General features: G+C 46.1%; 8 protein-coding genes across 8 annotated transcripts; 4 read left to right on the top strand and 4 right to left on the bottom strand. All coding sequences in view use genetic code 12, as the record gives it.

The window, feature by feature from the left end:
* Positions 1–214: 214 nt before the first annotated feature.
* CJI96_0001425 (uncharacterized protein) lies at positions 215–2,734 on the top strand (the record flags this gene model as incomplete). The annotated part of the gene is made up of 1 exon (XM_029033114.2): positions 215–2,734. One exon carries the CDS (start codon positions 215–217, stop codon positions 2,732–2,734), a length of 2,520 nt encoding a protein of 839 aa, XP_028893429.2.
* Positions 2,735–2,908: 174 nt separating this feature from the next.
* Positions 2,909–3,343, top strand: TOM22 (Tom22p; the record flags this gene model as incomplete). The annotated part of the gene is made up of 1 exon (XM_029033113.1): positions 2,909–3,343. The coding sequence occupies one exon, from the start codon at positions 2,909–2,911 to the stop codon at positions 3,341–3,343; it is 435 nt and encodes a 144-aa protein (XP_028893428.1).
* A 147-nt stretch (positions 3,344–3,490) lies between these two features.
* Positions 3,491–4,684, bottom strand: CJI96_0001423 (diacylglycerol cholinephosphotransferase; the record flags this gene model as incomplete). The annotated part of the gene is made up of 1 exon (XM_029033112.1): positions 3,491–4,684. The coding sequence occupies one exon, from the start codon at positions 4,682–4,684 to the stop codon at positions 3,491–3,493; it is 1,194 nt and encodes a 397-aa protein (XP_028893427.1).
* Positions 4,685–6,010: 1,326 nt separating this feature from the next.
* CJI96_0001422 (uncharacterized protein) lies at positions 6,011–6,694 on the top strand (the record flags this gene model as incomplete). Its single annotated transcript, XM_029033111.2, has 1 exon — positions 6,011–6,694. One exon carries the CDS (start codon positions 6,011–6,013, stop codon positions 6,692–6,694), a length of 684 nt encoding a protein of 227 aa, XP_028893426.1.
* A 116-nt stretch (positions 6,695–6,810) lies between these two features.
* On the bottom strand, positions 6,811–7,884 carry TEP1 (putative phosphatidylinositol-3,4,5-trisphosphate 3-phosphatase; the record flags this gene model as incomplete). Its single annotated transcript, XM_029033110.2, has 1 exon — positions 6,811–7,884. The coding sequence occupies one exon, from the start codon at positions 7,882–7,884 to the stop codon at positions 6,811–6,813; it is 1,074 nt and encodes a 357-aa protein (XP_028893425.2).
* A 134-nt stretch (positions 7,885–8,018) lies between these two features.
* Positions 8,019–9,848, bottom strand: TOM70 (protein channel; the record flags this gene model as incomplete). Its single annotated transcript, XM_029033109.2, has 1 exon — positions 8,019–9,848. The coding sequence occupies one exon, from the start codon at positions 9,846–9,848 to the stop codon at positions 8,019–8,021; it is 1,830 nt and encodes a 609-aa protein (XP_028893424.2).
* A 556-nt stretch (positions 9,849–10,404) lies between these two features.
* CJI96_0001419 (uncharacterized protein) lies at positions 10,405–12,249 on the bottom strand (the record flags this gene model as incomplete). The annotated part of the gene is made up of 1 exon (XM_029033108.2): positions 10,405–12,249. The coding sequence occupies one exon, from the start codon at positions 12,247–12,249 to the stop codon at positions 10,405–10,407; it is 1,845 nt and encodes a 614-aa protein (XP_028893423.2).
* Positions 12,250–12,949: 700 nt separating this feature from the next.
* On the top strand, positions 12,950–13,285 carry RBP1 (peptidylprolyl isomerase FPR1; the record flags this gene model as incomplete). The annotated part of the gene is made up of 1 exon (XM_029033107.1): positions 12,950–13,285. One exon carries the CDS (start codon positions 12,950–12,952, stop codon positions 13,283–13,285), a length of 336 nt encoding a protein of 111 aa, XP_028893422.1.
* Between the last annotated feature and the right edge of the window lie 14 nt (positions 13,286–13,299).

Here is a 13,299-nt window from a genome sequence, read left to right as displayed (position 1 = left end):
CATGAAAGCTCAATTTTTATCAAACAGACTTCTACCACCTTATATCAGTTCACGCTTATCTCATTCATCTCGTCTTGGCTGCTAGATCTCCTCCTGTTGGTGATTGTATGCGCACACTCAAAGGTATTTATACTACCCAACTACATTATCTCCCTTTTACTCACAACCATTCTGATTCACCCACCACCACTTAGTGCACCGTCGAAGTCCCTCAATGGAGTCAGACGAAAACATATCCATTGACAGACTCGAGGACCAACTTATAGACAACCCAGATCCCTCCACGACAAAACAGCTCAGTGAACTCTCCTACGATGAAACGTTCCAAAAGAAACTCAATGAACGCGCCGAGCAGCTCTTCACTTCATTTGATGGTGTATCTCATGAAGGAGAAGGGAACCAGCTCGGGTCAAGCTTCTACCTGTTCTTGGTGAAGAAGCCATACTTGGAGTACGAGTATACTGATTACGACGAATTGGATCGTGAGCTAGCTGAGTGGTTTGTATCTGCTGATTACCAGTTGATCGAGCTCTCATCGTTACCCGAAAGGGCCAAGTCATTGTCAATTGAAGACTTGAGGTTCCTTGACCTCTTAAGCGCCTCTGATTTGAATTCCCTTCTATACTACATTTTGGGCAATTACGGCCCTGGTGTATCGAAGAACGACCAGCTTTCACAAATTGAAGAGCACTGCAAAGTTTTTGCGAGAACGGGAGGTCTAGATCAGGTAATCTCACTCCTACTAGATGATCTCGAGAATTCCATAAAAAACAACGGAACTTTTGATGGTCGCCTTTTCAAGCTTCTTACAGTAACGTACTTTGTATTGAACGTCGAATTGATAACGGGGATCACTGATCAAGTGTTGCAAAGTCTTTCTGATCAGGATATCCTACCAAGATTAGTCAAATTCATTGAGGTGTGGAGGGTAAACCCTGCCCCATCATCTCGAATAAGAAATGTCATTCTCCTCCTCTGGAAACTACTACTTATTGAGTTGGGTGACTCAGAGCAACTCAACAAGGTCAACGAATATCTCAACAGAAAGCATGGAATCATGAAAAAAGAGAGAGATGATACATCCAATAATCGATTGACTTGTTCTCCTCTCGAATATCACACGTTCAGAGAGGATTTACGAGATAAGTATCCCGTTCTTGCGAAGTATCAACATCAGGATGAAAAGTCGCATTCGAAGGAGGATATAAGTGAAAGCTCACATCAAGCTTTCATGGCTGCAAATGCCACGAGCTCTTTGTCCAACTTGCTCGAGATGCCTCGAACTAATAAAGCACACTCCATTTATGGTCAACTCCCAGTAAACACTCTCCACATTGCGACCCCTGTGCCTTCTCCTCCAAGGACGCCTTCAGATTTCATGTCGGGTGGAGAGAAGATTCGGAAACTGTACGATGTGAATCAGAGTATGCCATTCATCTACCCGACCGGCGCTGAGGAGCTGTTACCCGAGGCGATCAAGGAGGCCGATGAATTATCCAGGAATGCCCTCTATGAGAGCTATTCCATTAAGCGTCTTTGGCGAGAACGACAAAGGTACATGTCACAGGAAAGAGGAAACCAAGACCACTACGATGATAGCGATACAGAGACTTACCAATCCAGTGATAATGATGAGTCTGATGTTGACTCTTCATGTAAACGATCCCTCAAAAGAGTCGAGGAGGTCTACGAAGAAACACTTCCTTACCTTCTGTCATTGGCCAAAGTCTTGATCGAGATCACGAAATCATACAAACATGAGTTAAGCTTACGCGATGTGGAGCAAGAGATAAATCCAGCAACTGCGCTTGCTCACAAGTTTGGCTATAATGATGGGTCGTATGAGGCAGTGAGACGATATTTGTTCAGGCAACTTGAGAGCATTCACACAAAAGAAATCTGCTTGAAAGCGTCGTCTTCCATCATGATCCTCCTACTCAAATGGTTCAAAGCAAGCCATGTAGTCAAAAGCTATTACTTCAATTCTATTTTGCATGACGAACAGTTTTTCGATGTCTTCACGAGCTTTATGGCGAACTCTTTGACTAACGATGATTTGCATGGTACAGACGAAGATAACAAAAATTTTGTTCCTGATGAAGTCATGATGTCCCAAAATAAGCTTATGAATCCAGAAATCGATATTCCTCAGTTTAATTTTTTCAATGTCTGCAGCGGAGAATGGGACAGATCTCAGATTATCGAGCTCACTAACAAAACAGCGATTTCGAAATTCCCCTCCAAAGTCGGAGAAGGAAACAAGCATATCGTCAAGGTGACCAAATTTAATAGAAACTACTGTCGCATCTTGACGAACCATTTGCAGCTAATCAACAAGATCCTAATCAAAGGCGTATCACAGAGGACATTCGGATTTATCGAAACGAAACCAACAGATTTGTTGAAATTTATTCTCCTAAATTACGAATGTCACAGCTTTAAAATACCAATTCTCAAGATCTTCAAGAAAATTATTCCATTTCAGGGTCGCAAGTGGAGGGCGATGAACATGGATGTGATATCACAAGTATTTCTCAACTTAAGGCTCTCAATCAGAGATAACTGGCTCAGTGGAAGAGATCTAGAGAGCGACTTCAACAATTCATTTGATCAGGAAATCGCTCTTCGGTCGCTCATTCAGTTCTACAATGTGCGCAGGTACCCAAAGCAAATGGAAAAGCTTGGTTATACCGTGTCAAAGGAGAACTCTGCAACGGAATATCTTGAGGAATAATTGCTGAATACCTTTTCTTTTTTTTTTTTTGTTGGTTGAATTGAAGCATAATTTGAATACGCTATAATACTGTGCTCCGGGGAAGTCGTGCGCGCGTCATAAAATTTTTTGGACATTGCTTATACTGAGTGAGAGCTTAAGCATAGATTTACTAACAAATCGCTACTTAACACAATGGTCAAATTAACTCAAGTCGACGACGAGACCGTCGTTTCCGAGGAGAAGAAAGTCAACTTGGATGTTGCTGAGCAGAGTGACTCTGAGTCCGAGTCTGATTTCGAGGATGACTTTGACATCGAAAACGAAACCTTGTATGACAGAATCGTTGCCTTGAAGGATATCGTTCCACCAGAGAGAAGATCGCAATTGTTTAAATTGGCTGAGAAGGCCAAGAGCTACGCCTCCACCGGTCTTACAACGTCTGGCTCCTTATTGTGGACTCTCACCTCGACTGGTTTGTTATTGGGATTTCCATTTTTCATTGCTCTCTTCTCTGAGATGCAACTCCAGGAGATGGAGAAGGGTGTGGCCATGCAACAATCCTCTCAGGACTTGATTGCCTCTGGCGCTGACCCACTTTCCTCTGAGGGCAACAAGGAGAAGAAGTAAGACTCCTACGAAGCTACTGTATAACTGCATTTCATGAGCCACAAGGCAGTTGTCACCCATTGATGACTTGTACATACAAATGAAACTCCAACGTCAGGTTACTAACAAAGATAACGTCTCTATTAATCTAATACATGTAGATTATATTTAAACTTTCTTGTGCTTGATGGTCAAGGCATAAATGTCTAGAAACTGAGTGATCTCTACAATAAGTTCAGAAATGAACATGATGTGAATGCCGATCGTCAAGCCTGTGCCACCCCAGGTGATGGCGGGGAGCACCGCAGAAGGAGTGTAGCCATAGATAGAAATGAATATGTTAGCTGCGAGCCATTGGAAAGCAGGCATGAGTGTAGGAACCGAATAGTAAGGGAAGTCTTGCAATGTCAAGTGGGCCAAGATAATGCGTCCAACACAGAAGGCCATGGTGCTTCCGGTGGAGAGGACCAATGCATAGCAGTAAGAGGTGGCAGTCTCTGGGAAACTCCACACAAGGAGAACTAAGAAGACATAATAGACAACGAAAGGAATCAAGCCTTCCTTCGCTTTGACGACTTCTGCAGCTGCTTTTTCAGTGGACAATCTGGCGTTAGAGTAATACTTTTTTGCGACGTTAGATGCGGCAGTGGCCACATTGAAGTAGATACCAATAAAACCAAAAACAATTATGACATGGGAGACGTCGACAGAGACAGTGTCCAAGCCAAAACCAAGCGAAGACAAATCCAAATCGAACAAGTGAGCAGTCCAGATCTCAGGACCCGTGAAGCCAGTGAGAATATACAGCAAGCACAAAATGATCATACCTTCCACAGGCCCACTAAAGCTCGACAAGAACAACGTGTGAGTGTGGTAAGTCTCCCATGTAGATGTATAGAAGTTGGCAAGGACAGAGAACTGGGCAAAGAGAGTCTTGTAGCCCGCACCAAACTGGAATACAGAGCTGCTGACAATGCACAACAAGGTGGTGTTGATGGCGTCGATCGAATGATCAAACAATTCACCCAATGGCCCCGACTGGCCAGTTCTTCTGGCGTGACAGCCATCACATCCATCAAACGTCTGGTACATGAACAAGTTGAACGCATGGAGGAAGTAGCACCAGCTGGGAGAAGGCGAGTCCAAGTAAGGGTCGTAGTAGGCCACCACAAAGACACTGACGATGATGAACACCAAGCCAAGCAAGGTGATCAAGTTGGGAGCCATGTCCAACGGGAACAAGGTGGTGAACCAGTTCCAAAACCGTTTGAGCACATACTTGGAGATGTACGAGTGGTCTTCGCTGGAGTACTTGTACAACTTCAAGTTTTCAAGCTTGCTAGATGGAGTATAGACGCCCATGACAAAGGGTTGTGAACTATTGGTTTAGACGTTGCGGTACCGACAAAAGTGTATACACGCGGGAGAGAAAAAGATGGAAAATGATATATATATATTATTGCTTAGCAGCACAGCGCGAATGCTACTCTTGCGGCATCCGTGGGCCGGGGCATACTCAGTAGGAGGTTTTGCAAAGGTAGTAAGTAGAGTTCAAAGAAAGGCAATAGAGAGTTTTTTCATTTTTACGGTTTCATCTTTTGATTTTGTGAAGAGTCGAACAGATTGTTGGCATACCTTTGCATGTTCCGTGCATCTTTGGCGAGGAACAGGCGAAAGAGAAATAATATACTCGCAGCCAAAACAACGTTTGAGATCGGCAACCACATGAGTGAGGAAAAACATCTTGAAAGAGAGGCAGGCAGGATCTTGGCGAATTTGACTAATAAGCCATAAATGAACAACTAACGTGATGCACATGATTTAAATTAGGGTCTTCGTAAATGGATCTCTGCGGCCTTCACACAAGTGAGACATCTTTCAGGGCCCTCGTTTTGCGGTACTATCATCAGAGCAGGGGAAAAAGTGAGCAGTGAAAATTGGTTTGGTAAAGGCTACCACCAAAATTTGATTTGTCAATTGTTGGTGAGGAGATTAAAACTCACAATTCAAGAAAAACTCAGTATTTCCCCAGTTTTTGGGCCTGGTTATTAACTCTTCATATAATATTGTGCACTCTATGTACATGGACATCACCTGTTCAGAATACAAGGCACCATTGCTAGGAGCATCGAGGACTTTATACTGAAGCAAGCCATTGGATCACTGAGTACTCCCAAGTATGTCAAGTCTATCTTACTCTGGGTATGTCACGCTTGGTCAAAGGATGTACCTATTCTCTACCCTGTTGTATTGAAGTTATCACACTTGATCCATAAACACTCTTCAAATAGACCAATTTTTTGAATGATGTTTCCTATTTTCACCAGAAGTAGCATTGCCTCCAAAACCATCCTAATCTCCCGATTGCAGAAAAACACGCCGTTCTACTGGCCGTCTGCCGTTTGGGTGCAAAATCTCATCTTGCGACTCCCATTTCAAACCCATCATTCCCACAAAATTTCCTACAGATATTGCATCACAAATTTAATTCAGACAGACCCACACAGCACCTCGAACACTTCTTTTTTATCTTAATGCCCCCAATTCAAGTTTTATCCCGGACAGCACTGAGTGGCAGAGTGCACATTGCAGAACCACCACTTGATCTCCCTCGCTCACGCATATTCCCACCCTCTTCAAGACCCTCCGAATCTTTCTTTCCCTGTTCCCTTGTATCATAGCTCTACCATGTCCGATGTGGTAAACGTGCGGGTGAAAGTCACGAACTTGTTGGATCAGACCACAACAGGCTTGATCCACTCGTTCAACCCGTCCCAGTCGGTGCTTGCATTGAAGGTGGAGCCTCTGAGGATCAGAATCATCAACACTGCATTCATCAAGGCCGTGCAAGTGGTTCAGCCTCATAAGAAGCATTACTACAGAAATTCATATCCCCGTCTTTCCAAAGTGGATCTTCAAAAACTCGAAGCTGACTTGAATGAGGCCATGGCCAAGTATACGCCGTTCGAAGAGCATGACAAATCGCTGCAGAAACCGCTGCAGAAACAGCAGCAGCAGCAGCATCAGCATCCGCAACAACATCAACAACATCAGCTGCAACAACAAGATAAGCATCATCCACAAAACTCTCACCACCACCTGACCTCTCGACAAAACCTGAAGAGGCGAGACTCAAGCTCGCACGCCAGCTCCAACGCCCAGACGATATTCAACAGTTTGTCGACTAAGTTTGGCAAGGAAAACGTGCAGTGGCTTCCCAATGACTCCATCAACGTGTTCAAAGATGTGGTGATAGCAAAACCGTACACCTTAAACAAGATGGGCGGCAAGCGATCACCAAAGGCTGAGGAGGTGAGAAATGCATTGAGGCTGATCCTCTTGGATGTGGGTCCCGGAAATCGGGGTGGTTAATATACGCATAGCATTGATCAATTGTAGGATGCTGTAGTCACAATAATTGCCCTTTGGGGGCTCCTGATCGTGGGCAAGGATTTTATCATCATTGCGCCATCTACCACTCTGAGTCATTATACAACATTATCAGCGGTCTTCTTGTCGTCTTCTTCACTCTTGTACATCCAGGATACGGTGATTTTTTCGAACAATGGCACTCCCTTCCACTTGGTCCCCCACCTTCCGTCACACTCGTTCCAGCTGACCAGAAAACTCATATTAACATCCAGCCCAGCTATGGGCCTCTTTCTACTGCCGATGGTCTCCAAGTAAGGACTAAACCAGAAGTGGCATCTAGCCACTGGAGCCTCAAGCTGTACCCTTACTAGAGGCAAGTTGGCCAAGGGCACGTTGAGATCGACAGAGCAGAATTGACGAAGAGGACTGGTTAAAACTCCAATGTTGTTCTGGAAAGAGGTGGAGAAGATCTCTTCGAGTTCTGTGGCCTTGTGTGTTGCAAGTGCCAACCGCAGCCGCCAAAGAAGCCGTTGAGGGCCTTTAAACTCCACCTGGAGTAGGCACGAGCGCTGGTCGCTCCCGGCCAAGGCAAAATCTTGACGAAGATCTGGTGGAAGCTCCATATACACTTTCCAGTACCGCAAGAAGCGAAGCTGGGATTCAATGGACACTCCGGGTCCAAACACCTTTTTCATGCGTTTCGCAGTGAATTTTGCAACCATTTCGTCCACAGAAGCATAGATGCCTCTTGTGAACATCTGGTACATGAGGTACCCACAACAGATGGTGCCCGAACGGCCCATTCCCTGCTTGCAATGGATAAGTGCCACTCTTTCTGATGAAACGTCAAGAAAATTATGGATCTCCACCATAAGCTTTTCCATGAACTCGAGAGGTGGTATCTCATGGTCTACAATGGGACGATAAGAGCAGTGCGGACCAATAACTCCATTCAAGGCGTAACCTTCGCCTTCGGCACGGAGATTCCACACATGCCAGTTGCCACGGCCGTGTTTCAGATCCAAGTAGGCCACAACGTGAGCGACGTTGTCTCGAAACACTGCTCTGTGCTTGGAGTCAGTGGGACCGCCAGAAACCACGAGCTGGGGCGTGATGTACGACAAGTCCAAAGTGGAATTGGGCGTTTTGGACGTGTGTTTGGGCACAGTCATGAGGGCCCTGAATACCATGGTTGTAATGGGTGCAAAAAATACTACAAGTGATATACTACGAGCATTGAAAAAATGGCTGCGAAATTCAGTGTGCATTGGCAGAAGCCACCAGTATATACAGAAACCGTACCTTTTTGTAGGCCAGAAAATCACTAACGCTGAATTTGCAGAGCGTGCTGTTGAAGAACCTCATTGATCTTCTGGCTCAAGTAAGGGTCGGCCTTAATCTTCATCTGCATCTTGGTGGCCTCGGCGAAAGAAGTGGACTGGACCTTCTCGTCGAAAGTACGCGACAAGAGGGAACCCTCCTCAAACAATCTGATGGCCTCCTCAGCGTCATCCTGAGCCAACTTCACCTGAGCAAGGTGATTGCGTGCAATTTCACTCTTTGGGTCCATCTCCACCGCTCTGGTGTATAAGTCAGCCACTTCTCCTTTGTCGTCCAATCCATCTCTCTGGAGCAAACTGCCCTTGTTGAGCAAAGGAGCAGCACCGACGCTCACCACAGGTAAGTCTTTCTGCAAACGGATAGCAATGTCAAACTGCTTGATTGCGCCCTGTGTGTCGCCCTTGTCCGCCAAGATTTCACCGTAGTAGTTCAAGACTTCAGGAGAAGTAGGGAATCTGAGCTTAGCTTCTTCGAAGGCCTTGATGGCCTCATCTGCCTCACCCTTCTTGTAGATAACACAGGCTAACTGGATGTAGGCGAAAACATTCTCTGGGTTGAGCTTCTTGGCCTTCATGAAATGCTGCTCAGCCTCAGGGAATCTACCTGTAAGGTAAAAGATCTGACCAAAGTGGTAGTAGATATCAGGGTTTTCTGGCTCCAACTCCTTGGCCTTCTCGAAGTCCTTGAAGGAGTCCTCTAAAGTGCTGTCGTCAGCCTTGACAAGTGCTCTGATGACGTAGGTACGGGCACGAGGCTTCAAAGCAAACGCCTTGGTGATGTAAGCATCGATTGACTTTTTGTCGTACTTCAAGAAAGAGATGATAGCACCGTACTCGTAGGCAATGGTAGCCTTGGCAGCCTCAGCGGAATCTGGCTTGATGGATTCCTCTTCGTAGGCCTTGATGGCCTGGTTGAACAAAGAGTCAGCCTCCTCGTATTTCTCAGCCTGCTTGGCATTAAGAGCTTGCAAGGCGTCGTACAAGAACTTGTCAGCACCGGTAGAAGACTCAGAAATGCCCTCAGGATTGGACTCAGGCTTGAAAGCGCCAAAGAAGGAGGCAATCGTGGAAGCAGAGGGCAATTCGGGCACACGTTCCTTCATCTGTTTCTCAACGATCTTCACTGCGTGCTTTTGCAAAACTCTCTCCAAAGTTTGCTCAACAGACTTGGAGTTGAAGGCACCGTGGATGGTCAAGGCGGTCAAGTCCAACATGGCGTCCGGGTACTGCTCCAACTGCTCGTACGAGGTGGCACGACGCAAAATACATTTCGTGTAGTCTGGCTTGAGCTTGATGGCCTCAGTGGCATCCTTAATCACTTCTTCGTGGTTGCCAATCGCAGCCCAGCACGCAGATCTGTTGGAGTAGTAGACGGGGTCGACCTTCACTTTCAATGCGGCAGTGTAGAACGCTATAGCATCCTCCATCTCATTGTTCTTGTACTTAGCGTTACCTGCGTTTTTCAACGCAAGTGCCCACTCCTCCTTCTGTTCCTCGGTCAACTTGGCCACGTCCTCCTCGGTGAAGTCGGGCATGTTCTTATCGTTGACTGGGAAGGGAGCCTCCGACAAATCAAGAGGAGACTTCTCCTGAGAAGCAGCGCTGGTCTCAGGGGTCTTATCCTTAGAGCTCTTGCTCTTCTTCTTCTTGTTCTTTTTCTTCTTAGCGGCATGATTGTCGCCTTCCTTGTCGCCACTGGTTTCCTGTGCTTGCTGCTGGATATAGTACCAGTAGGCTCCGATGGCACCAGCACTGGCAAGCACCGTGAGGGCAATGGCAGCTTTGTTTCTAGCGAAGAAGCTTGATTCGGCCATCTTTTACAGGTTGGATCAAGGGATTGGCACCTAGTATGGGGGGATCAAAAGGGTAATTTTTATCCAAGGACGATTAATAGAATATTCTCAATCAAAGTTAGCAATTCAGGGTGTCACTTTCTATTGAAGAACCTGAATGTGTTACTTGACTCGAGAATCGCTCTTCGGATGGGGTTATGTCTTTGGAATTCAACCAGGTGAGTGTTGATATGAATTCTTTCCTTCTTTTTTTTTCTTGTGAGTGCTCGGTACATTTCACCTTTGCGAATGAGATCTCAGGAAATAGAAAAGGCGCAACCTAAACAGAAACTACGAAATTTGGTGTGCTGACTGACCTGCTACACGATAAAATTGTATCGAAAAATGATTCTTGTGATGGTATAGATAATCCGGTGTTTCGTCTTGGATCTTTTTGTGAAATTGCACCCGGCAATTAGGGCTATCATTTCCTATTCAAGGATTCTCCCCAGATCCAGAGATCCAGGGTGATCCAAACGCGTAGAAAGAAGTCAATGGCTTCAAGCCATCTCTGTAATTGTGCGTTATGATCTAAAGGCTAATTTTGGTACCTCCGCCGGGCTCTGAGGTGCTCACCATCATCTTGATAGGAGCTTTCTCTAACCACATCGTCGTACGTAGGTAGACGGCTTTCACCGTCTTTGCTGCTGCTCAGATGCGCATCGTCAGATGGCCTTGTCTTGCTTGAAGGGCGCTCTGGCAAAGCAGGCTTCAGGTCGGAGGTTCTGCTGACGTTTGATTCTGACGCATTCGAATGTAGCCATGACGTAAGCTTGAGGCCAGAGAGAACTTGCACATCGGAGCAGAACAAGTCGACGTAACGAACTTTCTTCTCGACTTCTGCACGGTCCTTGAAGTCGCTGATTCGCTCACTCAGAAATCCCCCCACGATCACAAGACTGTATTTCCTTGTGATGTTGCATGTCTTGAACGAGGGTGCAAGATCGCCAGGTACCACACAATTGTCAAAGTATTTACGAGGAATTTCAAGCTCATGCATGTTTGTGTCCACATAGCTGCTGCTTGTAGCAGATGAGGACCGCAGCGTTTTGGCATCGTGGAGATCAAACTGTAAATTTTGATAGGTGTTATTGCACAATTGAATCACGTCTTCGCTCTTGCCATGATGAGTGACATCGCCAGCACCGTCAGTTTCCACCACAGATATGTTAGTGGTGCTGCGTAGCTCTACTGTGAGTTTCTGGAAGTATATGACTCCTAGACCATTGGACTCATCCGGGTAACCGTACTGTGCCAATGAATAGCGAGAAGGATTTTGAGGCAGCAACAAAAATAGTCTGAATGTAGGCAAATGTGACGGAACCAAATAAGGACGGTATTTGAAGCGAACCTCAAAGGAAAAGGGCACATTCGATGCGTTGATTTCGTAGGCCGCACTAGTGTGACGTAGACTTGTATTGCTGCTGCTAGATCTTCTGGAGCTAGAAGCTGGTCTTGTTGGTGGTGTTGGCGGTGATGAAGTTCCTCCACCGAGAAATGATGAAAATATGCTCTTTCTCTGCGGTAGAGGGGGTGTGCTTGGAAGGGCTTTCTTGCAGTCGGCAGCAGCCCTCTTGGAAACTTTTATGCCCACTATCTCGGGTATCCTATTCTTAAACACCATCTCCTTTCTGAAAAAAACTTCTCTGAATTCCTCGAACTGCTGGCCCTCAAAGAGAGGTCTGTTGTGACTATCTAGATCGAGGGGAAGAAAAGTGAAAGGATCAAACGCCCTCAAATTTGCCTTGAACACAGACGAGCGTTTACAGGTGACCTTGACGAAATAGCGCACACTGGCAAACAGACCCATGTCGCTGATGGAAGGCGGAAGCTGGGTGGTCACATGGTAATTCTGCATTTTCTGTCCATCTGGAAGCGATGATGGTGTATTCGGGTAAGCCTGGAAATAATTTTGGGCAACATTCTTTATCAAATTGGTGTTGAAATTTCCGTTGTTCACCAAGATCTGCCGGTTGTCTCGACTGAACAGCACCTTGTTGGAAATCCCCAGCGTCTTGACACAGGAGTTATTGAGCGGAATCTTAAATTGAAAAGGATATGTGTAGTCTCCAGGCGTCAAGGTGAACTCCTTTGAACTTGAGACGTTTCGGACGTTCTCGGGCGGAAACACGATCAACGAATCGTAGAGCACCTTATGTACATCCTGAAGGAGCTTGTCTCTATTTTCCTTTTGATTCTTCTTCTTGAGCACTCGAGGAACCGTCAACTGCGTTGTGGCAATACCTTCCAACTTCACCTGAATAAACGTCAACGAAATCGACGTTGTCGTGGTGAGCCGAACCACACCGTGGATCAAATCGTAATTGGTGAAGGTGCCGCCGTTTTCATGCCGGTCCACGTCCACACGAACGTCGATGCCCATGTGAAGCTTATTTAGATAGGTTTACACTGTCTCTTTGGCAATCGGCTAACCAGTTCTGCCGGGTGACACTTTATACTCACCTGGATGCCTTTCTTGTACAGTGCGCCAGGTTTGATAGATTTGCGATAAGTCGCACCGGATGATGGGAGGTTCGCTAACATAGCCGCCACAAAGGACAATTGCCTGCGGTCGATATTCCAGGCAAGAGGACCTTCACGGAGTGAGTGGCGTAGTATAATACCGAATACCAAGAGCAGCCAAAATGGCAGAACCTCATATGACAAAAGCACGGAAATACATCAGGAACGAATTCTGCATTTCAGTTATCACGTGCCCAAACGCTAATGCAATAGCCACAACGGCAAATCTAGTCCGGCACTAGTCAGATAATCATGAAGATTTTGTTACCGTCTTTTGATGCTTCACCAGTCAGCCGTAATGGCCGCAAAATTCAATTTGTAACGCCGAATCCTGCACGCAATCAACGAGTCTGGAGCAATTGTATCAAAACGTCATGGATCAGGCTGAGGCAAGTACTACGCAAACACCCGTACATCTCATGGGGCATCCCTCGTACACTGGGCAAGGAATCTCGATAACTAGTCCCACTTCATTGAATGCTTGCTCGCTTTAGCAGATCTGCCTTACTCAATCCCTCTCTAGCTACTTGTCGCAGGCAATTCCACTCCTCTTTATCGCAATGGCCCCAAGCACTACTGAAGTTGAAATTATTCTGGAAGGTGACGGAAAGGTTTTCCCAAAAGTTGGTGACACCGTCACCATCCACTACACTGGTACGTTGGAAAACGGTAAGAAATTCGACTCTTCCCGTGACAGAGGCAAACCCTTCCAATGCACCATCGGTGTTGGTCACGTCATCAAGGGCTGGGACATTGGCATTCCAAAGTTATCTGTCGGTTCTCAGGCCAAATTGACCATTCCTGGCCACGAGGCGTATGGTTCCAGAGGATTCCCAGGTCTCATTCCTCCTGATGCCACCTTGATTTTTGATGTTGAGTTGTTGGGTGTTAACTAGACCTGTCATAGTTA

Source organism: Candidozyma auris, chromosome 1 (assembly GCF_003013715.1).
Source record: "Candidozyma auris chromosome 1, complete sequence".
In the NCBI taxonomy this organism is placed as follows: Eukaryota; Fungi; Ascomycota; class Pichiomycetes; order Serinales; family Metschnikowiaceae; genus Candidozyma; species Candidozyma auris.
This window is presented reverse-complemented; position numbering and strand designations above follow the sequence as displayed.